This window comes from Tiliqua scincoides, chromosome 1 (genome assembly GCF_035046505.1).
Source record: "Tiliqua scincoides isolate rTilSci1 chromosome 1, rTilSci1.hap2, whole genome shotgun sequence".
Classification (NCBI taxonomy): domain Eukaryota; kingdom Metazoa; phylum Chordata; class Lepidosauria; order Squamata; family Scincidae; genus Tiliqua; species Tiliqua scincoides.
In genome coordinates, this window is record NC_089821.1 from 211,524,717 (window position 1) to 211,549,566 (window position 24,850).

General features: G+C 44.6%; 1 protein-coding gene across 2 annotated transcripts in view; it reads left to right on the forward strand.

Annotated features, from left to right (window-relative positions):
• AIG1 (androgen induced 1) overlaps positions 1-24,555 on the forward strand; it is a 102,647-nt gene extending 78,092 nt beyond the window's left edge. For both annotated transcript variants that reach the window (XM_066611254.1, XM_066611256.1), the window contains exons 4-6: positions 10,252-10,367; positions 17,174-17,337; positions 23,554-24,555. In XM_066611254.1, coding sequence (XP_066467351.1) covers positions 10,252-10,367; positions 17,174-17,337; positions 23,554-23,591 — 318 coding nt within the window. In that variant the 3' untranslated portion in view covers positions 23,592-24,555. The remainder of the gene's footprint in view (positions 1-10,251; positions 10,368-17,173; positions 17,338-23,553) is intronic.
• The last annotated feature ends 295 nt before the right edge of the window (positions 24,556-24,850 follow it).

Genomic DNA, 24,850 nt, shown 5'->3' on the forward strand with positions numbered 1-24,850 from the left:
AGGGAGGACACCAGGATGCAGGTCTCTTGTTATCTGGTGTGCTCCTTGGGGCATTTGGTGGGCCGCTGTGAGATACAGGAAGCTGGACTAGATGGACCTGTGCCCTGATCCAGTGGGGCTGTTCTTATGTTCTTAATCTGATAAATTAACACACCCCTGGTGGCTGGGGGATAAGAATAGGCCCTCCATTTGGCTGTACTTGTCGTAAGAGGCGACTAAACAGCCACCGGGTAGATGGGACTTGTTAGCCTGGGAAGGCAGCTCATCTGCCTCTTGATCCCTGATCTCTGAATCTCTGAAAACTCTGATCCCAAACCTTCACTGCCTTGTGGCTACATCCAATTATGGAAAAGGCTTCAGGAGTCAACCTCGAGGCAAAATCTGGAGCTGGAATCCCTGAGGCAGTTCATGGCTGAACACAGTCATGTTCTGGCAACTCCTGCAACGCCGCTGGAACCAACCGTATTGGCTTCTGCCTTTCCATTGGACCATTTCAGCGAAGTGGAGAGGGGGGATTTGCTGCATGGATAACAGTCTATCCTCCATATCTACTTTACCCAGGCTTTGCGCACTGGAGAGGACACTCTGTTCCAGAACCACCATTCAGAGCGCAATACCATAGTCTTCCGAGACTGAAGGATGCCAACTAATCTGATAAATCCACACTTTCTTATGTAGGGTGTGTTCATTCTTCCAGTTAACTGGGATATATTTTCTCCTTCTTGTTCCAACAAATTTTGTGATTTGTGCACTCCTGTTACTCTGTCCATCTTATCTTTCTTGATCTCCATCAGTGCCTCTTCTTTATCCTGTTGATTTTCCTGCTTGTCCGCTTTTTCACTCCCTTGTTTATCTTCTGCTTGTTTCTTCACATCTTCCAATTGTTCCTTACAGACATCTATCTGTTGGGAAAGAGTCTCCAGACTGGCTTGAATCTGCGAGGACCAATTCAGCTGTTGTCACTCCATAACAAGCAGTCTCTCTGTATTAATCAAGATTTTCTGTATCCACATTTCTGGAACAGAGTACATTTTGCAATTTCTCTCTAGTCCACTAGATGTCCACAACATATTATTCTCCTCACTTCCACCACGTCATTACTACTTTGCCATCCGCATTCCTTACATACCTCTTGCAGATAACAGTCCAGTGCAGTTAATAGAGAGAAAAATAAAACGAAAGAAAACAGTGTCACCGTCTCTGGTGCAGAGAAAACAAAGCTCTTTCAAATCTAATGAAAATTATATTTACTCGTATATCCAATTATGTCCAAGAATAATTCTGGATTTTAGTTCACACCCAAGTTATAGTTGTAATTGTAATCCACCACCAATTTATTCCACAGCAGAGAAAAAAAGCACTTTCAACCTCCTTAAAAAGTCTCTCCTTAACACCTCCAATATATCCCGGGCTTTTAGCCAAATCAGTCAATCAGAGCTGGGGACAATATTAACGCTTAACTTAAATTTCCAGCTTAAACTTTACACTTCACGCTTTTTTTTTCTCCATCTGGCATATCAGCACGGAGCCAGCAGCTTGATTGCAGATCACTGCACCTCCCCCAATACTGTCACAAACGGTTAGATTCCTCTGAGAAGAAAGCCCACCCTGGTCGGGCTTTCAGTTTCCCAGATACCTGCACCGATGAAGATCTTGTCTCTCCTAACAAAGATCTTCAGGTCCTCTTCAGACCTGCAGTATTTTGGGGAAAACAAACTGTCTCCCAGGAGCTCCTGGGGACATGTCTGTTCATCCACTGTTGGCTCCTCCTCCTCCTGGTTTTGACTTGTTTAATGACATCACTTCCTGTGCAATGACATCACCTCCAGCCCTCAGCATGCATCATGAATGCTTTTCAGCCCTCTGTATGACATGAGTTTGACACCCCTGATCAAGACAGTCTAAAGCCCTTGTGACAATGATGAACCAAAAGATATTCCATCTGAATCTTGCACTGACCCATTTTCCACTTGGTCGATTTAGCAATGCCCTGTAAACTTTTAAAGTTTCCTCAGTACTGCTTTTCTTGAGATCAACTGCTTTGGCCTAGATCAAAATCGTTAATTCTGGAGGTGGTATATTGAGACTGCAACTTTCCTCTTTTGATGTCCTCAGGTGTTCCCAGGACTTCTGGCATCATATGAACTTGTTTTCAAGCTGCCTTCCTGTCCTGGGTGCCATTTACCTCTTCAAAGAGCTGCTTTGTGGCTGCTCAGTTACACATGGTGATCAAAACCCTGTAAAATTGTTTCTGTACAGCCTGTATTCAACATTTGAGGAGTGGGGGTGTCTCCTCACTTAACATGAATTATACACGTTCTATCTAAGTTATGAATCAAATCCACAAGTCAGATGAGAACACACACACCCCCTTTAAATTATTGCCTCCCTCTGAAGCAGTTCTTGTTCCCTGAATGAGACTAAAAGTTGGCAGCCTCCACAGTGTTCTTTTTAAATAACAAACAAGTACTTATCATGAGAATATAGACAGAAGAACTAACCTCTTCAGGAGCAGCAAATACCAAAAGTCTAGTTTGTGAGCAATCTGACAAACTAACCTATGGCTCAGTCTTACTCTTGTTGCTGTAAGTAAATTCCATTCAGTTCAATAAGGCTTACTCCCACATAAGTGTGTATGTAGGATTGCAGCTTTACTTTATTTACAGACAAATTCTAACTAAACCCCCCCCCCCCGGCTGATGCAACCACATCAACAAAGCACATGCTACATCCCAGAGGCCTCCTCAAGGCAAACCTCCAGGCAAGCCTCCATTGCCCAAATAGGTCTCCTTGGATCTGCGCCAGCCATTTTGCTTGGTGCAAGTCTGAGGAGAGTAAGGGAGAGGAATGGGGATAGGATCCTGGCACAAACTGGTGCTGCCAGGATCCACTCCCTCCCCCATTCCACCTCCTGTGGAAGGGGAAGAAAATTACTCAACCTTTGAATTAATAAGAGCATAAAAAGAGTCTTGCTGGATTGGGCGACGGGCCCATCTAATTCAGCTTCTTGTATCTTACAGTGGCCCACTAGATGCCTCACGGAGCACTCAAGACAACATGATACTTATGTCCTGTTACCACTTCCTTGCATCTAGCATTCAGAAACAGGCTGCCTTTAAAACCTGGAGGTTACATATAGTCATCATGGATTGTAACCTGTGGTGGACTTTTCCTCCATAAATCTATCCAATTCCCTTTTAAAGGCATCTAAGCCGGTTGCTATCACCATATCCTGTGGCAAGGAGTTCCACAGATTAATCATATGCTAGAGAAAGAAACATTTTCTTTTGCCTGTTCTGACTCTCTCGCCAGTCAGTTTCTCTGTATCCTCTCTATTTGGCTTTCTACCATATGTTGCATATGCTTATAAAATTGTGATGAGGTCAGTTGTGATGCTCCATGTTTCCCTTTTACTTGTTATACTTTTTCTAAATTGCAGTGACTACTCTGATAGTGTTCAGGTCCTCTGTGCACCAACTTCCACTAGACGCAAAACTAAAACTGGTTACCACTGATTGTCCAGTTTCATTTTTGTGTATACAAATGATATCAGTATTAAGGCACCATTGTCTTTGTTCCTGTACTGTCAAAGAGAAAGGTTTAAGAGCTGTTTTTTTTTTCTTTGCCACTGGCATCATATTCAAGACAGTACCTCCCCACCCCCACACAACAAGGTTGTTGTTTGTGAGACCTTCTCTGGGGTATATTTGACCCACACACTGGATTAGTAACATTCTTTTATTTTATTTTTTGGCTGAAGGCTTTAAATTGCCACAAAAGCCACCATGAAATGAGCAATAAATTCAGAAAACCAGTGCAGAACTAAAACCTGCCCTAAACCACAGCTCACCAAAAAGCTTTCCAAATTGAAAACAATGTTTTAACCAAACATCTGAAAGCCAGTAATGAATTTACCGCAACTCAGTTGTAGTTTTGGGGGTATGTGGTTGATTTACAACCTTACCATACACGGAGGCACATATCCATATGTGTCATTAACACTGCCCCCAAAAAAGAGTCCAACAGTGGGATGTTGGTAGTGCATAACTAGAAGTGTATTGCTATCAGTGATGCAAGCAGATGTGCACCTCTCTGCATGGAAGAGCCAGAATCTGTGTCCCATGTAAACAAAAAATGCAGCTGGAGATGAGAGGGTTGACTATTTGAAACCTTAACACTCAAGGTCTGTTCTAACACCCTGCAGTGATTGAAAATCTGAGCCATCTTTGGGATACATTCTTCTCCTAAAGTGCACTGGCTGACTGTGCCAAGGCGATTGTCATTGCTGATGATGTCTTAGGAAGGCATTTGACTTAAGCGTTTGCAAACGTCTCCCAAGCGGCTCGTATTATGAGGAACGTTAAACCTTTGGCAAAGTCCTTTGCTTTTTGCACGCCAAGGGGGTCTGAGAGAGAGAGATCGACTGAATTGTTCTCAGTGGGCTTTAGAGCTTGTGCTCTAAACCTACTAAAGCAGAGCTGGGTGTGGACCAAGGATGGGAGTGAGCAGCCCAGCAGGCCCTGTCATTGGATGGGATGTCCCAGGGAATAGTCGGAAAGCACATGAGATGACTCAACTGCTGAAGTTCGGCCATGAAAAGTGACGGGATGGGACACTACCTCAGAGTACTTGTAAACCATTCTAAGCTGCTGGAGAAAATACAGGGGTTGTCTGCCTGCCTGCCTATCCTGTGTTCTGTTTATCAGCCAGTTCCCAACATTCCATCACACTCTGGAGTGATGTCAGACCTCAGGATAGGGCTATGCAGGCAGAAGAAGTCTTCGTTCTTCACGTCTGGGGTCCCTGAGGAAGGGAGCAGGATAAGCACCATCCCAATGGTATTCCTAAGTATTGTAGATTCTTTTGCATTTCCCCAAATAAGTCAATGGCTGGCACTGTTTTTTTGCAGTGCATAGCAGTGCAATGCAATTGCAAGTCACTGCCATCTAATTTGCAGGGTTGGGGACTTGAGGCACGGAAGTGCATGTTTTTGGGTGACTTGGTGACTCATGAGTCACATGCATGGAAGACTCTGAAAAAGACTTGAGTCAGGGCCCCCCTGACTCGCACTTGTCCCCACACATGCTGACTTGAGTCTGCCTATGTCTGGGTGTTCTTGCTTACTGATTTTGCAGCATGAAAAACCTTGTGGGGCCAGCATTGCGGCAGGGTGAGCAGCAGGGAGGTCCAGCCGGGAGGTGAGAAAGGGGTAATGTTGCAATGAATGGGGGAAGTTGAGACTGGGCGCTCTTTTTCCCATCTCTGATAGGAAGGAAGGAATGGATTATCATTGGACAAAGGATGGGTATTCTGATATTTTCATTGGCTGAGGGAGGGCAGGAGGAGGACCCCAAGGGCATTCTTGCTTTACAATTGGCTGGAGCAAGGAAAAAGGAGGTGGGGAAGCGGGGGGGGGGGGAAGTGGTTCAGAGCAATCATGAACCTCATGGCTTCTATTGGCTTGTTGTTACTTGGGAGGAGGAAGCCTCATTGAATGACCAGCTACAGTGGGACTACATCTGAGTAGGGCTACAAAGAATCGGGTCGTCCTGGTAAGCCTCCCACTGCTGCATAATATTCATATTAACCTGAAAAGCAAAAAAAAAATAAAGGGAAATACTGATTGTGGCAACCATAAGCAAAACTATACCACCCCTGGCTGTGATGAACAGTCCTTGACTAGAAATGTTGAGAGGTGGGTCCCATAGGCATGCAATGAAATTGAATGAGTTGGAGGGACTTATGAATCATTTCAGAATAATGGCTGGGCTGTCCTATTGTCAAATCATGTTTCTGGAGCAAAGTATAGAAAATAATCGATTGGACTGAATGGTCCTCATGCCAGCTGTAGCCTTCGAGATGGTACTGGCTGTCCATCTTTCTTGCCTGGAATCTTAATAGGTTGTTAAATGTAGGGATAATATTGCCTCACTACTTTCTAGGTAAATTTTAGGGAACCATATACTGGAAAGCAGATCAAAGATATTTGTGCATTTTGGAACTTTACAGAAGAGTTAGGTTTTTGAATTTTTTGTGCAGCTATCATAGTATAATAGGTGTACATTTACACATACAGTTTAATAACAATATGGAAAACCAGATGAATAACAGGTCAACAGACCTACACAGGAAAATATATTTTGTCCCCTCCAAAAGTGTTGATCATGATGTGCTCAGCACCTGATAAATTATATACTATCCCAAGTGTAGTGCTGCTAAATTATGTTGTTATTAATTAAGCACATTTAATTGCTTCAAATGATATTCTACTTAATGCTGGAATCTTTCTCATCTTAAAAGTGTGTGTTTGTACAGTTTGCATGTACAAAGATGGGTAATTTTACATGATGCAATTTGTAAGAAGTCTATCGCCCTCCCCAAATCTATCCTTGTATGTATCTGCTTTCAGTTATGCTTAGGCTATTCAGAAAGTCTCCTGTACTAATCTTGTCCAACTTTGAAGCCACATAGTTCATGCATGAGACTGTCAGACGTGAGTAGTTGCAGATGTCAGTGCACCAGTGGCAGGAAGCCAAGAAGATGGATTAAGGCTTCATCATTGAAAAAAATACATGCCCGCACATCACTAGCATTGCCGCACCTCAAACAGCAAATGCATCATGTCAGGAAATTGATAACCTCTTGGAGGCAATTGGTTTCTGAATTTTTTTTAATTAATTATGCTGGCGCATGTTTGGCGATGTAGCTTAATCCAGCATTAGCCTAATGCTTTTTGCATGAAGCAGTGTAGTGGCCACTCTCATAAATCAAATATGATGGTTTAAGACAGTTTTGAAAGTTTCATTGCAGACTCTTACTCTTGGTAAATTACTTTAGGAAATAGGTGTAGGTTTGAAGCCTTAAGGCACAAACCTACCCAATATTCCAGTGCTAATGCAGCCGCAGTGCTGCTCCAAGGTCAGGGAATATTTGCTGTCTTATCTTGAGGAGTCCTCTATGACTGCCCCCCCCCACTGCAGGATGCAGTGCACCCCCCATTGTCACAAATGCATCAGTACAGGAAAGTTGGATAGGAATGGACCCTTATAGTGCAAGCCTATGCATGTTTACTCAGAAGTAAGTTCCATAGAGTCCAATGGGAACTACTCCTAGGTAAGTGTGTGTAGGATTACAGCGCAGTGGCTGAATCCTAAACCTGAATCCTAATCCTGCACCCCATTCTGCTGGCGCAGGCTGACACCAAAGCATTGTAAAGTACTGTACAGCCAGCAGACCAGCAGGAAGGCTGGAGCCTTCTCACATACAATGGCAGAGCAACTGAGGCCTGCTGGAGCAGGTAAACCCTAAGCTGGGGGGGGGGAGGAATGAAGCAGGGGGAGGGGGTTGAACAGGGAGGGGGAGGGCAAAGCAGAGAGGAGATGGGCGAGTTCAGGGGCAGTGTTGCTTGCCAAATCCAAACTCCCTTCCCAGGCCTAATCCACCTGCACGGATCAAATCAGACTTGTGCCAGTGACATCTGGTGCTTACCCTAGGACAGGGGTCTCCAAACCCCAGCCCGGGGGCCAGATACGACTCACAGCGAGCCTCTATCCGGCCCACGGCCAGCCTCTTGTCCCCTGAAAGCCTCTGGCCCACCCGACTGAACGTGACCAGAGCTGTGCTCTGATTTCATCTGAAGGGTGTTCTGAGGGCCGGAGAGGCTGAGTGAATGAGCCCACTCAATCATTTATTCATTCATCTAAGTTCCACCTCTTATTTATTTAAATTTTATATTTAAAAATTTTTCCAGCCCTCAGCACTGCACCAGACATTTCATGCGGCCCTCTGGCCAGGAAGTTTGGAGACCTCTGCCCTAGGAGAAGGGGACGAATGCCCCCTTATTCCAAGGAGACCTCTATCAGGTCTCATAGCCTGTACTAGCGCCATTTCATCATCACATGGAATTTAGTTAATGTATGTTAATGTATGCCAATATTGGTGCTTGCAGATTTTTACTGATCAGTCAGATAGCATTAATTTTAACATAAGTATTGGCAAACTAATACAAGTTTATTGTTTATTGAAGTGAAGCCATTGCAATACATCAGGCAAGATTTGGAAGGCTTTGTTACCATTCTCTTCACAGGAAGGAGATACTATTTAAAATATTCCATTACTTTAGATATTATCTAAAATAAATGTAGGTTTAAAATTGCTGTTTACACTGATACGGTGGAATTTACATATTTTGCATCCTTTATTTGTAATAAAAAAATATTCCTAGAGCTATATTATACATTTTTTCTGCTGAAATGCATTTATGTGCTATGTAGCTTAAATTGTGTTCCTGACCCAAAGATCCTCAAGCACAGCAGACTGTGTATATCCTGTTGCACACAAAGATCTCCTTGCACAAACAGATAAGATGAATTGCCCAGAGCGATGAGATCTTTCCTCCATGATGTTCCTAGCAATGCACTCGATGACACCAGGTCTCTTCTTCCCAACAAGCAGAGCCCGTAGCAACTGCATAGGACAAATGCCAATTGCTTGACTAGGTCAGAGATTCTTTCCTTATAAACCCATATTGTGTGTGTGTGTGTGTGTATGGCAACTGAAGATGCATTTGATGAAGCAGACTGCAATCCACCAATGCGTCAATAAAGTTGTGTGCCATAAGGTAATTTGATATGTTTGCTGCAACAGGCTTAACACAACTATCTTTCTGGAAGTTGTTGAACCACAAGGTAACAAGATACTCTGTAAAGTGCAATAAGTGTTCGTATTTTCTTTTTGTTCCCCATCACAAATGCTGGCATGGTTTCAGATTCTGAGGCAATAATTTTGACTCCTTGACCTGAAGACCAACTTTATCTGGGAAATCCTGACCCTGCTGTAAAAGTGAAGATTGTTTAGGAATAGTTTGAACAAGAATTGTAATGCTTTAGCCTCAAAGACAGCCGTGCAGAAGTTTAAGCTGGACTACCTAGACCAGGGGTGTCAATACTGTTCCATATAGCAGGTCAAATACCATTCATGCTTTGGGCTGGATGTGACATCATTAAGCAGGAAGTGACATCATGGTGAGTGATGACCAGAAATAAGCACTTTTTCATCACTTAGAGCTTATCAGCTTTAAAATACAGAAGAGAAAATATGCAAATCTTGATTATATTTTCAAGATATGAGAGCCCAATTATCACACTAGCCAGCCTTTCAGCACACCGCTTCTACTGAGGCATCACTCTGAGCTGAGAGCAGCTAATTGTGGTGCTGGGGGAGCCCAATCGTCAGGAGGCAAGATAAAGAGCTTCCACAGGTTTATGGGGCTTTATTTTTGACACCCCTGACTTAGATCTTTCCAGTCCTTCAACCACAATGGATGGCTGAGATTAGGAAGATTTTTTGAAGGGAGTATTAGCTAAGTAGGCAGGGAAGTGCAGAGTTCAGCAGAAGAGATTGTTTTTAAAATATCACATTGAGGGTTTGAGAGTCACTGACTAGACCAGGGGTGTCCAAAGTTTTTGGCAGGAGGGCCACATCATCTCTCTGACACTGTGTCGGGGGCCGGGGGGAAAAAAGAATTAATTTACATTTAAAATTTGAATAAATTTACATAAGTTTACATAAATGAATATATTAAAGATGAACTTATATGAATGAATGATGGTCTTGCGATAGCTCAAGGCCTATACAAGGCCTTGCACAAAGCAAGGCTGGCCTTTCCTTTGCTGCCGCTACTGCATCACAGACGTGAAACAACAAGCAGTGGAGGGAGCCCTCATCCCACAGCTCATGTGAGAAGTCAAACAGTCACCCTCACACTGAGAGCGGTTGTGTCGGGCCAGTGTGTGCTCCAGCAAATCTCTGGAGGGCCAGAGGCTCATTGGAGACTGGGGGCTCCCTGACGGCCACATTGAGAGGCCTCAAGGGCCGCAAGTGGCCCCAGGGCTGGGGTTTGGGCACCCCTGGACTAGATGAACCCAAAAGGTGAGGCTGGAGTGAGGAGAAAAGTAATTGTCAGAGGGGTGACAGTGGTTATACTAACAGCTCTCAGGAAAGGAAGGTAAGGTCATTTGGAAGGTGAGGTTGGTTTGCAGTCATTCATATTTTGCTGATTTTTCCACACTCCATATACCTGTCTTCCATCCAGGCAAGGAATCCTGCTTAGCTTTCTCAGACAAGGCAACAACACAAACCTCCAGACCACACCTCCTGCCCATATTATTCCTGATGAACTAATATGGTTTTTTATTAAGTTTTAAAAAGTGCTTGTATGAATTGTTTTCTGTGCTTTTGTTTTCCTTTTAGCATACAACAGTTTTGCCTTTTATATTAATTGAGATGAGGACAACACACCATAACTACCCCAGCAGGACCTGTGGACTGATTGCGGTGTGTGCTTTCTCTGTTGCCTACATATTGTGGTAAGGGATACAATTTCACAATGGGAATGCTGAACACCTATTTCATTATTGCTTTCATCAGTGATCTATGGCCCCCTTTGTTTGGTTTCTTGTCTCTCCTGCTTTGTCATGTTTCTTCTTACCGTTTGCCTTTTTCAAAAGGACATGCCTGGCTTCACAGAACAGGAACTACTGTGCAGTGTACTTTCTAGTATTATCGTTTTTACACTCTCCATGGTATTGCTCAGCCCCTTGAGTACTAGCGGGACTAGGACATTATTTAGGCATGTGTTTTAAGAAAACATAATCAAAAAGTAAGCATTTTTTTATCCTGAAGTTCAGTTGCAATGCATCAGTTCACTGATGCTGGTTCTATGATACCTATCTGAGATTCTTTGGGCGCAATCCTATCCTGCAATGGAACAGGCAAACCAAGAGGCTTGCGCTGTATCCAGCACTGGATAGGGGCCCAAAGCAGCTCAGCCAGAGGTAAGAGGAAACTTTTCCCCTTACCTCCAGGTAAGGCACAATGGTCCCTTTGTGTATGCTCGGACTTGCACCACCTCCTGAGGTGGCACAAGTCTGAGTAGTGTGGAGCAGCTTGATGCTGGATCCCAGTCCCACCTCCCGCTCCCCGCCCGCCCGCCCCCGGAGCCACTCACCACCCGCCCTTCCCCTGCCCCAGAACACCTCCCTCCCGCCTTTTCCCCACCCACCCCAAAGCCTTGCGTTGGCACAGCTGGGCTGACGAAAGGCTCGTTGCCTCTGTTGGCGCAGAGGCTGAAGTCATCCTCCACAGGCCAGCACACCTCTGCGCGCTGGCCTTGCAGACTCCCGAGGAAGTGCAAACATGCCTTATGGCACGTTTGTGACACTCCTCGGTTGGTGCAAGGGATCTGCCCCAGCCCAAGGGCGCCTCTGGATTGTGCCCTTCCTGTCATTCATCCAAAACATCCTTCCTAAGTATGTTATTTTGGAAGTACCGCTTCTGCTATTATACATGATAGGAAAAACATGTTACAAATCTAGAGAAACTCCTTCTGGAGTCTGTTCTTTTCCCCAAAGCTTACTCATTAATCTTGTTTAAGTAAAACTCCTCTGAGGGAGTTGGGAACTCTGTAAGTGGTTGCGGGAACAGGAGCAGGGTGCATGCGCTCCAACGGCGCTGCAGCACTTGTGGCATTGTGGGGACCTAGGGGCATTTAAACGTACCGGAGGGGGGTTGTGAAGCCTCCCAGACGATCCTGGAGGCTCGCAGCTCCCTCTGTTTACCGACGCTCACAGCTGCAGTGGGGAGGCTCGCAGAGAGGGCTGCGAGTCTCCAGTGCCCTTCAGGAGGATTCAGAAGCTTCATGACCTTCCCAGGTATGTTGAAATGTCCCTGGGTCCCCACAGCACCACAATTGCTGTGGTGCCATCAGAACACCATTCCTGGGCCTCTCCCTTAAAAGGAAATGACCCACTTCAGGTTCCAACGGTGGGTCGTGACCCATCACTTTGGGAACTGATGTTATAGAGTGTTTCAGAGTTGCAGCCTGTATTTGCAAAATTCTAAACTTGTAGAATGATGATTGCTCTGACCTACAATGACTGGATCCCAAAGAATTGGTTTTTCATTGTTTCCTGCTGAGGCCTTGAAGACTGACCAAAAGTGCCCTCCTGGCCATGAGCCCAATCCAGTTGGGAGCTGGATGCCTTAGATACTTGAGGATAGGTGGCACTGCATGAATGCTGCCTTCGGTGAACTGGCCCTTAGCTTGTCAACGTAAGAAGCCTCAAAGGGCTATAGATTTTGCAATAGGACCGTCTTCTGTATCTGTTTCCCATCGCCATGATAAACATCAAACATCTGGTGCATTTAAACTCCAGGCCCAATCCTATCCTAGACTGTGCAGCAGTGCCGGTGCAGCCTCTGCTGCATGCTGTGGGCCACCCGGGAACTAGGCAGCAACAGAGAGGTAAGTAAAAAATTTTTTTACTTATCTAGTCTGCCACACCATGGTCTCCAATGGAACTACTCAGATCTGCGCCAGCTTTTTGGCTAGTGTAAATCTGAGTGGGAGCAGGGGAGTGTGTGGTGGCTGGGCTGGGGACATAGGATATCAGTGGAGCTACTGCTGCCAATATCAGCCCCCAGCCTACCCTTGACACACCCCAGCTGGCCCTGGTCCTCCCTTGGAACGTTCTCCCTGGAATGTCCCTTCTGCCAAGTTATCTGCCCTGGCAGGAGCTGGGCAATTCATTGGCATGTGCCCAGTGCTGCCAGCCATTTGTGGTATTGGCTGTGGACCGTGAAACATTGCTATGGCTACTGCACTAGCAGCCCAGACCTTTTGCTGGCAGAACTCATGTTCCATCGCTCAAGGCCCCGATAGGATTGGACCACTAGTATACATTCTCCAAAGTTCTTTTAGCTCTTCCTTCCTCTTAGGCATCCTTACCACTAAACTATCTGCTTTCTTCTGAATCCTGCAAGTAGTCTCAAAATGACTCTGACACTGCACTCTAAAGGGTGCCTTAATGCATGTCCCCTTGTGCTTATCTAATAATGAGCTTGGCAGGAATTTTAATGTTGAAGGCATTCATTAGAGTTAATAACAAGTAATCTTGTATGGAAGCTTTATGCCTAAAGTTGATCAGCCCATTATTTTGCAGTATTGAGTTAGCATGTATTCAAGGAGGAACTCCTTAACAAAGGCCATCAGGTGATGTTTCCATGGTAGCAGTGCTACTTTTCCTACTCACATTTGTAATATAGACAATGCAGGAATAATCATAATGCCACTGTTCCAGAGAAAGGAATGGTAGCAGTAGTAATTCTAGTATAGTAAATGCAGAATCAAGTCCTTTTTCTCTAAATGAGGTCATCCTGGCTAGTGGTACGTAGTTTTACGAATACTTCAGTGACATTTAACGTGAGTTGTTCTTTCTCTATTAACTCTGGGAATGGCTTTCCATTTACTTGTACTGAAGCTCTAAGGTCAGCTTTGCCAAACCTAAATGAGAAACACAAGTTCATCATGCAATAGAAACTCCAAGCGGTGTAGTGTAGGCCCAACTGAAGGCCCAGTCCCGAACTTGCTCCTTTGAGGAGTACTGATGAGCCCTCCACTTCCAGTTCAGAACTGGAGATGAAGGTACATAGAACCAGTGATGGCTGTGACAGCATGATCTGCTAGTAGTCTCTCTTGGGGTCAATGAGCAGAACCCTTCAGTTCCGGCATCCCAAGACCCAGAGAGGTTTGTGCCATTAGATATTTTGTTGTACATCTGACAAAGTGGATAGCAGACCATGAAACCTTATGCCACAATAAAATAGTTGGTTGTCAAGATGATGCAAGATAAATTTAACTTGAGCAAACAAACTCAGCAACCCCTCTGAGATTAAAACATGAAGATCATGACTAGTTTTCTATTATTCATGTTCATTTGCCTTCAGGCATCATAGTCATGAATTAATGAAGTCGTCTCACCATGCTGATGACAGAATCTCCTATTCTTACATAAGACATCAGTATAATCTGTTGGTGAGAGGGACAACCATTTGGAAACAGAAAACAGCAGACTCTTTTCTTAGCCTTCCTATGAACATATGAAGATAAAGAATATATGTAATGGTCTGGTTCTGGGGTGTTTACCCCACTTTCCAGAAAGTTTACTTCCTACCATGATTTACTTGGTTTTAAAACCCTAGGAGATGTTTCTGGAAACAAGTAGGAAGCAAGGAGCACCTTCTTCCACATGTGTCTCCCCATCTGCTCAGGAAATCTGGTGAGGCCTTGTTCTAAGCACTTTTGCCTTCTGAAGATAGGCTTCTGGTCACAAGGAACAAGACTTTCTTTATGTAACACCCTTATGGAATCCTCTTCCTAGGGAGCCCCACTGGCTTCACTTCCATTTGGCCTTTCAAAGCTGATTATGACCAGTTTTCCTTTATAAATCTTTTAGGGCAGGGTGTGGTATGAAAGAGCCGGGTGCTGCAATTCTCTTCCAACAGTGTTTTTGTTCTTTTTTATATTGGCCCTATTATCATCAAGCCAGACTGCTGTGAACATGGGAGATCTGTGAACTGACCTCTGGATTTTTAAAAATTGTTTCTCTGAAGCATATACGCAAAAGCAATCCAAATTTGTGGTGGGGCAAGGAAGGAAGGGGTTTAATTTTTTCAACCTGGACTCCTAGGGCCCAATTCTATGGGCTCAATCCGATGGCACTTTAGCACCAGCACTAATGACACACCACCAGTGCTAAGCCCAACAGCAGTCGGTGCTGGGTCTCAGCACCCAAAGATGGATGCTGAGAGCTTCTGGTGGTGAGTATGGCTGGCAGCTGGCAGCAAGACTTTTCCGGGCAGGGGGAGAGTGGGCAGAACTAGGCAGGGAGAGGGTGGGAGGAGGGAAGGAGCAGGCCTAGGAAGGGGACAGAGACGGCAGCATGTTCTGCCACCATACCTTAACCTCCCTCCTGGGTCAGGAAACCTGACACAGGTCTCCTTGGTTCTGCACCCACTCAATAGTGGGCACAGATCCAAGGAAATGCATTTGGGCTGCCTGGGTGTGACACGCAGTAAGGGAATGTTTGTTCCCTTATGCTGAGCAGACCTAGCACTGCTTCCTGGGCCCCATAGGATACAACAGTCACCATTTTGGCACCACTGTAGCTCTGGGCGCTAGGAAAGCACAGGATTGGGCTGTTATTCCCCAATCAAAATTGCCCCACTCAAAGTTGTTATTAGGTAAACAAAGGAAAAAATAGAAGACCAGCTTGGGAGGAAGGTAATGTAGATTGGAGAATCAATGGCTGGAAAACAGAGATCTGGAGCGTCTTCCTTCCAAGGAAAGTTGACAATGTTTTAAGCTTGGATGACAATGTTTTGAGCTTGGAAAAAAGGCAACTAAAGGTGCTATCCTATGCTCCCCAAGTGCCAACACAGTGGTTGCTGCACCAGCTTAGGGTATCGCAAACGTGCCATAAAGCACGTTGCAACACCCAGAGAGCAAGCAGCACTGAGGGAAGGCCTGCACCATCCCGCCAGCACTGAATCCCAAAGGAGCACCCAATGGAGTAGGTAAGCTCCTGCTGTGTGGCACATGTGCAGGGGGAGGGTAGGGGAAGACAGAAAGGGAATGGGGAAGGTGGGGAGGGGGTGGATCAGGCCTGGGAGGGGAGCAGAATTGGTGGCAGCAGCACATATCATACCCTATTCCCCCACCAAGGCTTGAAAGCCCGACCCTGGGCTTCTTGGATTTGCGCCAGTGATTTTGCTGGCACAGATCCAAGTAGCCACATTGAGCCAACTGGGTCTTGATCGGGGGTAAGTGGACAAATATCCCCTTACCCCGAGGAGACCTCCAGCCTACTCTTTCCCAGCACTGAATATGAGCCATGTAGCCCAATGCTCCAGTGCTGGTTAGGATTGGGCATGGCTGAGATGCACAAAACTATGCATACTGTGAAGAGTGGATAGAGAGACATTTCTCTCACACACAATACTAGAACCAGGGTCACCCAGTGAAGTTAATTATTGGTGAGTTAATCTGGAAGAAGGAAGTATTTCACACAGGGCACAATCCTAACCCCTTATGTCAGTGCTTTCCAGCACTGATATAAGGGCAATGCACCTTCTAGGTCAGGGAACAAACATTCCCTTACTTTGAGGAGGGCTCTGTGTGTCACACCCAACTGTAGGATGCAGCACATGTCCCATTGGCACCACTATGCCAGTGCTGGAAAGCACTGACATAAGGGGTTAGGATTGCGCCTACAGTGTCTAATTAGTTTGTGGAGTTTGTTGCCACAATATGTGGTGTTGGCCACAAACTGGCCTGGCTTTAGAGGGGATTGGCCGAAGTCAAGGAGCACCAGACTATCAATCATGATGGTTATATGTATGATGGCTATATGTAGCAGTATGCCTCTGAATACCAAGTTGAAGGGAACAGTGGTGGGGAGAGAAGTGTGTGTTTCTCTCCTGCTAGTGCACTTCCTAGAGGCAGATGGTGGGCCACTGTGGAAAACAGGTTGCTGGACGAGAGTGTCCTTTGGCCTGATCCAGCAGGGCTCTTCTTATGTTCCTGTGATGCATGAGATTTTTTTTATTTTTTGCTTTTAACTCCTCCAGTGCTGCTACTCAAAGCAAATTCAGAGCTCCCTCCTTTCTGCTTGCTATAGATTAGAAAGAAAATGCTGAAACATCAAGAAATCTGGTCACAGATCTCCTTTATCAGGTGCAGTTTGGCCTGAGTTCCATGCAACAAGCCTGCAAGGCACATTGAGAGTACAGCTGCATCAAAGGATGATGTGTGCCTGAGTTTATCGATGCTTATATTTACCCATTAATCCTTAATATATACAGGGGACCCCCTCATTCACAGATTCTATATCCGTGGACTGACTTATCTGCAGATTGGGTCCTTAGGGCTTCCCTGGGCCTCCCAATGCCTTATAAGGCATCAAAAACATTTCACTGAGAAACCAGAAGTAGGGCTTTTTTGCTGTCTGAGCCCAGCAGAGGCCACGGACGGAGATCTGTGGCTCTGCTGGGCTCAGAAGACCATCTGGAGGTGAGAGGAGCAGAGCTTCCCTTGGCTCCAAAGGGTGGGGGGAGGTGTTCTCCCATATCTGTGGTTTCACTTAACCGCAGGGGGTTCAGGAACAGAACCTCTGTGTACAAAGGGTCACGCTTGCATATTAGGAATTCAGTAGTATTGCAGTAGTTGCATACATAAGTGTAATTGGGGGAATGGAGGAATCAATTACAGCTGACACCAAAAAAAAATCACATTCAATATTTTCTGTTCCTGGTATGTTTGTTTTTTCTATATTAGGGTCTGTTGGATTTATCATGTAACAGGGGTTTGGGTGTACCCTCTCCTGGATTACCTTGGCTCGGGTTCCAAAATTATCTTCTTTGCAACTGTAACTGCCATACTGAACATCTTCTATTTGCTGGGTGAGGTACTAAACAACTGCATCTGGGATACACAAAAATGTAAGTACTGTTTTGAGAACCAAAGATGTACCTGGGAAGTAAGAGATGATTCTCATGTTGTTGGCAGTGTTGTAAAAGACCTCAGAGACGGATCCCACCATGCCTTTTTCATGTGGCAAGCAAGGTGTTTAAATCCTTTCACATACTATCACCACATTAAAGAAAACACCAATTTTCAACTTTTTTATTTTTTTAAATCTAATACGGTAACCCTCAGTTATTTCATCAAGGTGTTATTTCACATCTTCACCTCATCATACACAAGAGTTGCTTTGAAATCAGTGCATAAAGTTAGGAAGCTGCTTTATACTGAGCTGGTCCATCTGGTTTAGTATTGTCAATACTGACTGGCAGCGGCTCCCTTAAGTTTTCAGACAGATGTTTTTTCTTTGCCCCATCTGGAGATAATGGGGATTCAATGTGGGATCTTGTGCAGGCAAAGCATATGCTCTACCACTGAGCTACAAGTCTCGAAAGTGACTCTGTGAGGTGCACTGTCTAATGGGTCACGCATCTCCACACTTTTAAGGCATATGCATCACATACTCCCTTTTACAGTGCATCTGTTTCTGTGCTGACTTTCTATAAACTATTGTGAATACGAATCCTAAAGAACAGAAGAAGAGTGGGAAAGAGAATGGAAAGAACAGGTAAAATGGAGTTAATTGCTCATAGTTTACAATTAAAACATGAGGTGCTAAAGTGCATTGAACGTGGTAAAATACAAAAAGACATGCAGTATCTTTTGCTTTAGGTTTATATGTACAGTGAACACAGGGTCTATCCAATTTTCCAGTGCTGGTGCAGTTGAGCCAGTGGGGTGTGCACTGCATCCTGTGGTGGAGGGGCAGTCATTGGGGTCTTCTCAAGATATGGGAACAGTTGTTCCCTTACCATAGGGCTGCATTGTGACTACACCTGAGCTGGAAAGTTGGATAGGATTGGGCCCACAACCCGTGTCTCAAGAGAACAAATTAAAGCAAGAGCTCAAAATGTGGTTTGTGGTGATAACCCCACAAAAGATACACATGGGAGACATTAAATTTATGGAAACATTTTTAGTGCAGTGGGTACACTCACATAGTGTACACTTCATAGTGTACACTTCCTTTGTCTATAGTTAAAGAGAAGGCTTGAATGCTTTGGGGGGGCCTCAAGATGAGGAGAGCGATGAGATTGTGAGTGAGATGGAGTGCAAGATAAGGTGCACGATTAAGAGCTCAACCAACAGGAACAAAGGGTGCAATCCTAACCCACTTTCCTACAGTGGCATAGCTGTGCCCGTGGGGCATGTGCTGCATCCTGCAGTTGCGGGGCAGTTACGGAGGCCTCCTCAAGGTAAGACAATGTTTGTTCCCCTACCTTGAAGTTGCATTGCCCTTATGTCAGTGCGGGAAAATGGGTTAGGATTGCACCCAAAAACTTGTAAAGCCAACAAAAGTACATGATTGACATTGTTTGAGAAACAATTGGAGGATAGCAAATGTCACGCCTATTTTTAAAAAGGGAAAGAGGGGGGACCCGGGAAACTATAGGCCGGTCAGCCTAACATCCATACCGGGTAAGATGGTGGAATGCCTCATCAAAGATAGGATCTCAAAACACATAGACGAACAGGCCTTGCTGAGGGAGAGTCAGCATGGCTTCTGTAAGGGTAAGTCTTGCCTCACGAACCTTATAGAATTCTTTGAAAAGGTCAACAGGCATGTGGATGCGGGAGAACCCGTGGACATTATATATCTGGACTTTCAGAAGGCGTTTGACACGGTCCCTCACCAAAGGCTACTGAAAAAACTCCACAATCAGGGAATTAGAGGACAGGTCCTCTCGTGGATTGAGAACTGGTTGGAGGCCAGGAAGCAGAGAGTGGGTGTCAATGGGCAATTTTCACAATGGAGAGAGGTGAAAAGCGGTGTGCCCCAAGGATCTGTCCTGGGACCGGTGCTTTTCAACCTCTTCATAAATGACCTGGAGACAGGGTTGAGCAGTGAAGTGGCTAAGTTTGCAGACGACACCAAACTTTTCCGAGTGGTAAAGACCAGAAGTGATTGTGAGGAGCTCCAGAAGGATCTCTCCAGACTGGCAGAATGGGCAGCAAAATGGCAGATGCGCTTCAATGTCAGTAAGTGTAAAGTCATGCACATTGGGGCAAAAAATCAAAACTTTAGATATAGGCTGATGGGTTCTGAGCTGTCTGTGACAGATCAGGAGAGAGATCTTGGGGTGGTGGTGGACAGGTCGATGAAAGTGTCGACCCAATGTGCGGTGGCAGTGAAGAAGGCCAATTCTATGCTTGGGATCATTAGGAAGGGTATTGAGAACAAAACGGCTAGTATTATAATGCCGTTGTACAAATCTATGGTAAGGCCACACCTGGAGTATTGTGTCTAGTTCTGGTCGCCGCATCTCAAAAAAGACATAGTGGAAATGGAAAAGGTGCAAAAGAGAGCGACTAAGATGATTAGTCTTAGTCTAATCTGGGCTACACCTTCCTTATGAGGAAAGGCTACGGCGTTTGGGCCTCTTCAGCCTAGAAAAGAGACGCTTGAGGGGGGACATGATTGAGACATACAAAATTATGCAGGGAATGGACAGAGTGGATAGGGAGATGCTCTTTACACTTTCACATAATACCAGAACCAGGGGACATCCACTAAAATTGAGTGTTGGGCGGGTTAGGACAGACAAAAGAAAATATTTCTTTACTCAGCGTGTGGTCGGTCTGTGGAACTCCTTGCCACAGGATGTGGTGCTGTCGTCTAGCCTAGACGCCTTTAAAAGGGGATTGGACAAGTTTCTGGAGGAAAAATCCATTATGGGGTACAAGCCATGATGTGTATGCGCAACCTCCTGATTTTAGGAATGGGTTAAGTCAGAATGCCAGATGTAGGGGAGGGCACCAGGATGAGGTCTCTTGTTATCTGGTGTGCTCCCTGGGGCATTTGGTGGGCCGCTGTGAGATACAGGAAGCTGGACTAGATGGGCCTATGGCCTGATCCAGTGGGGCTGTTCTTATGTTCTTAAAAGCAAAGGTCTCTAAATCTGACCAAAGTATATTGCCCATTGTCTCTTTGCTTTTGAAGTTCAGATTGCTAGTGATGCTAATTTCACTGTGATGTCTGATCATCCACTGAGTCAAGGGAGGAGTAGGAGAACAAAGGAGTATACAATATATGGAAGTTGGTCCCTGCTCTAAATAACATGCTCTGCCTTTTTGTTCCAAGACAAAATAAGCAATGTCAAAGATTCAGTGGGTTAAAAAAAAACAAGTCTATAACTTTTCAGATTTTTGTTTCTAAGTGCACAGAGGGAATCACAACAGTAGAACAGTGTCTCTGTGTTGTAAAATGACTGTCAATGGCACACGCAACTGGTGGCCATTTTGAGAGCGCTGCTGTAACAGGTGATGGAGCCACAGCCTCACAGCCAAAGCCTTCTGCCCACTCCACAGCCAGTAAGCTAGCAGTGGGGGTGGAACGTGGGCAAAATGGAATGGAGAGGGAAGGAGAACAGGGAAGATACTGGCAGTGGGCAGAACAGGACAGATATCAGGGGCAGCGACTTGCACCCATTTTTCCCGTTATCTCGAACCTGTGCCATCATCTCGAACACATCTCGAACCTGTGCCAGCAAAGTATAGTAGTTGGCGCAGATCCAAGCTGACCAATTTGTCTAATGGAAGATTACCCCGAGAGACTTCCATGACCTTCCCCTTCCACAGAATGCCTCATGCATCTTGGTGGCATGGCTGCATCAGCTGGAGGTGGGAGGGGGGAGGTTAGGTAGATTTGAGCTGCCCAGAATTTATAAAATATTGATTGATATTCTTGTAGCTCATGGGTTGTGAGCCAGCAAAGGCTACAGTGCTGTAACTTATGTAAATCAGATGTTGTTATAAAGGTTTGAAAGGTACACCACATATGACAACATTATGCAATAAGCATATATGCCTCCATGTAAAGGATGAGGTGGAAAGAATGAGACATCCACAAGTCTTATTATTATTATTATTATTATTATTATTATTATTATTATTATTATTATTATTATTATTATTATAACAGTATTTATATACCACTTTTCAACTAAAAGTTCACAAAGCGGTTTACAGAGAAAAATCAAATAACTAATGGCTCCCTGTCCCAAAAGGGCTCACAATCTAAAAAGATGCAAAAGAACACCAGCAGAGAGCCACTAGAAAAGACACTGTTGGGGGGAGGTGGGCCAGTTACTCTCCCCCTGCCAAAAAAAGGAGCACCCACTTGCAAAAGTGCCTCTTACCCAATTAGCAGGGGTCTTACAAGACATTCTAAGTCTGAAAGATTTTTCCCCCATTAGGAGGTGCATTAAATAAAACCCCACTACTGACAAAATAATTTGCAGTTAGTTTTCCCAGGCTAAACCACAAATGTGGTAGGCAAAGAAAAATCTTCCCATTCTAGAGGCCACAACCGACCCACGCGTCTGACGATGCCGGAGTATTTGATCCATTGGCTGTAAAATGCTTCTCAAGGAAGGATAGAGATTCTTTTATAAAGAAGAATAAAACAGTTCATCTTAAAACCACTGGAAAAGTTCTCTGTAGCAGCATAGGACGCAGGAGACCAGCAGTTGGCACCAGTGCAGAATACGAAGCCAAGATGCTTTTCTGGAGCCAAGCCATTGTTTTGTTTTCTTAAACCTTTGACTGGCTATCCAATTATTTTTGGTTTGTCAGCAACACCCAGTGCATTGTATTTAGACTATTGGCAATGTCCAGACCCAATTGTTTCCTTATTGCGCCTTTCAGTAAAATCACCACCACCAGATGCCTTTGCCCTCTACTGTAATCCAAGCACTAAAGGGTACATTTTTTCAAAGGGGCCCATGGTGAGAACTCCTAGCCAAGCAGATTTTCCATTTAAAGAGGAATAAGATTTATGATCAGATTTCCTTTAGAGCCACTTTCAGAAATTTTCCTCTCATCCCTGTCCACCCCCACCCAACCCCTGTCCCACTGAAAAGAAAAACCAGAAATCTTTCCTTGGGATATGCAGCAGCAGCACTAGAAGCATCCAAAAGAAACACTTTCAAGCAAATATCTGAGGTGTTTAGCAGGGAGGTTGAGTCAGAATAGGCTAAACAGACAAGGAACAGAACTTTTGCCAAAGTCTAATAATAGAACCTTGCACAGGAACACGCATTTGAAAGAGCTGAATGTTTCCATTGCCAGAAAAACACAAGGGCACGATCAAGTCATACTGTGGCATCCACATTCAGAGGACCCTCCCTCCCCCCACATGCCTGCATATGGGCATATATGCAGGCAGCAGGATATAGTCTTTGCACTGTGCACACTTCCTATATCACTGTCCAGACCTCCTTTTCTGTGCCTTGCAAATCACTCCTCTGGGCTCTCTACCTGGGTTACTCAGAAAGAAAGAGGCAGAAAATAAAGTCTATTGGCAGTAACCGGCACTTTTTCATGTATGAGCCTGTCAGTTTTGTCTTGTCAATACAAACAATGAAAAGAGGTCGGGGAACCCTCATAGAAGCACTAGAAGTGATTTTGTATTCTCCTTCCAAAACACTATCATCTTCTGTCTGTGTGTCAGAAAGTGCCATTAGTGACATGTTGTGTGGCAGGTTAGTGTTTGTTTGTTTTTGCGGTTGGAAATATAAATATATCTGGTTCAGGTCTTTGAAAGCATGAATTAATGTTGCCTGTATCAGCAGCAGCTAAACATTCTTGTGTGGGCATCTCTGTGTAGCATGGTGAACGAGTTTACTTCAAAAGAACAGCAGAATACCTCTCCAACATCAGTGAATGATATGGCAAAGAACATGATGGGTTTTTTCCTCATCTTTGGTAGGCAAATACAGTGTTTTGCAACCATTGATAAAATATATTTGTCTCATTCATAAAAAGGTGGCATCACAGGGAATTATATCCACCACTTCTCACAACAGTTCAGAAAGAGAAGTTTCTTGAAGGCCTTCAAGCTGATTTGCCAAGGGGAGGAAATATTAGCTAACCTATCACTATATAACAAAAAGCAGTAGGATTACAAGGTTTTGGTTTGTGTGTGTGAGACATTCTTTTGGTAGTATTCCAAATCTTGTTATGTTGTAGGGAAACACCACAGAAAAAGTGCCATTTCTTCAGAAGTTTTGCAAAAATACAATACCTTTATATTTACTCAAGTGTTTCAAATGCTGTTTTTTCTTTGTGCTCAGGTATGGAAGAAGAAAAGGGAAAGCCAAAATTGGATTGAATTTAGGAAGAAAGAAAGGAAATGACGCCTTGCTGCTACTGGAAGGCATCAAGAGATGTATCAAGTATCAAGAGATGTCACAAGAAAAGGCAATTTACATGGGACAATGCATCCAGGATCTTTTTATTTTTCTAAAAAGGGATATTGATTTGCGACCCACAGCTCCTTTCTATAGCTATAATCTGCCTATGGGAATGCATATGAGGGACATCTTCAGAGTTCTCAACACATGCCATTACTCATCAGTCTGTGTTAAGTGTCTTTCCTGTGGCAGTAAGAAGAATGAAGGGGTCTGTTCTCTCTCTGAATTGGAAATGTGATTAGACAAGCCAAAATTGAATCAGCAGGGAAATAATCTACATTGCTGGCTGTATCATAAAGTCACATCTGCCAAGTGATGGAGCAATCCCTATTAATCAAAGAGTTATGGAGAATTTTGATCCACAGATTGCCAGCCATAGATGTTGGGGACAATGAGGGTCAGCTGGGGTGGGATAGAAGAAGGGAGTGCCTTCATTTGCACGGTCCTTTTAAATAAAAGCCAAAGTCCCACATGGCTGGATTTGCGCAAAGAGTGTGGTAAGCAAGTGGATGACCCACTTCTTGCTTGAATGGGCAAGAAGCAGATCATTGTGGCTCATATCCATGGCAGGCTGGAGGGAAGTGGTGGCAGACTGTGGGGGAGGGGTACCCTGAATCCACGACCTCCTCATGCCCCTCCTACTCTGCCATATCACCTCGCCTCACGGCTGGACCACTCATGCACACATCCTTTTAAAACTTTGTTGTAATCATTCATGGAAAAATATAAACTTCTTAAAAAAAAAAACAGATGAAGTGTAAGGCTCCTTAAATCAGTGATACTAATAATTATATCAGTATCAGCAAGCTCAAATTGCAACTGAAACATATATTGTTTCTGAAAGTGTAAAGCCACGTGAATAAAGAACAAAATATCCACTCATCTTTCTGTTATTCAGCTTTCTGTATGGATCACTGGGCACCTCTCACAAACCACTCCCAGTTTGCTTCACATCAGCAGAGATTAAAGGATTTTCTTGTCTCGTACCCTTTTCAAAACCAGTTATGAAGAGCAAGGTGGACTCTTGCTAGCGTAACATTTATTTGGGACTAGGCTCACAAACTACATTAAATGAACAAGGCAGGAATGGGAGTTGACAAACAATCAGAACATAAGAACAGCCCCACTGGATCAGGCCGTAGGCCCATCTAGTCCAGCTTCCTATATCTCACAGCCC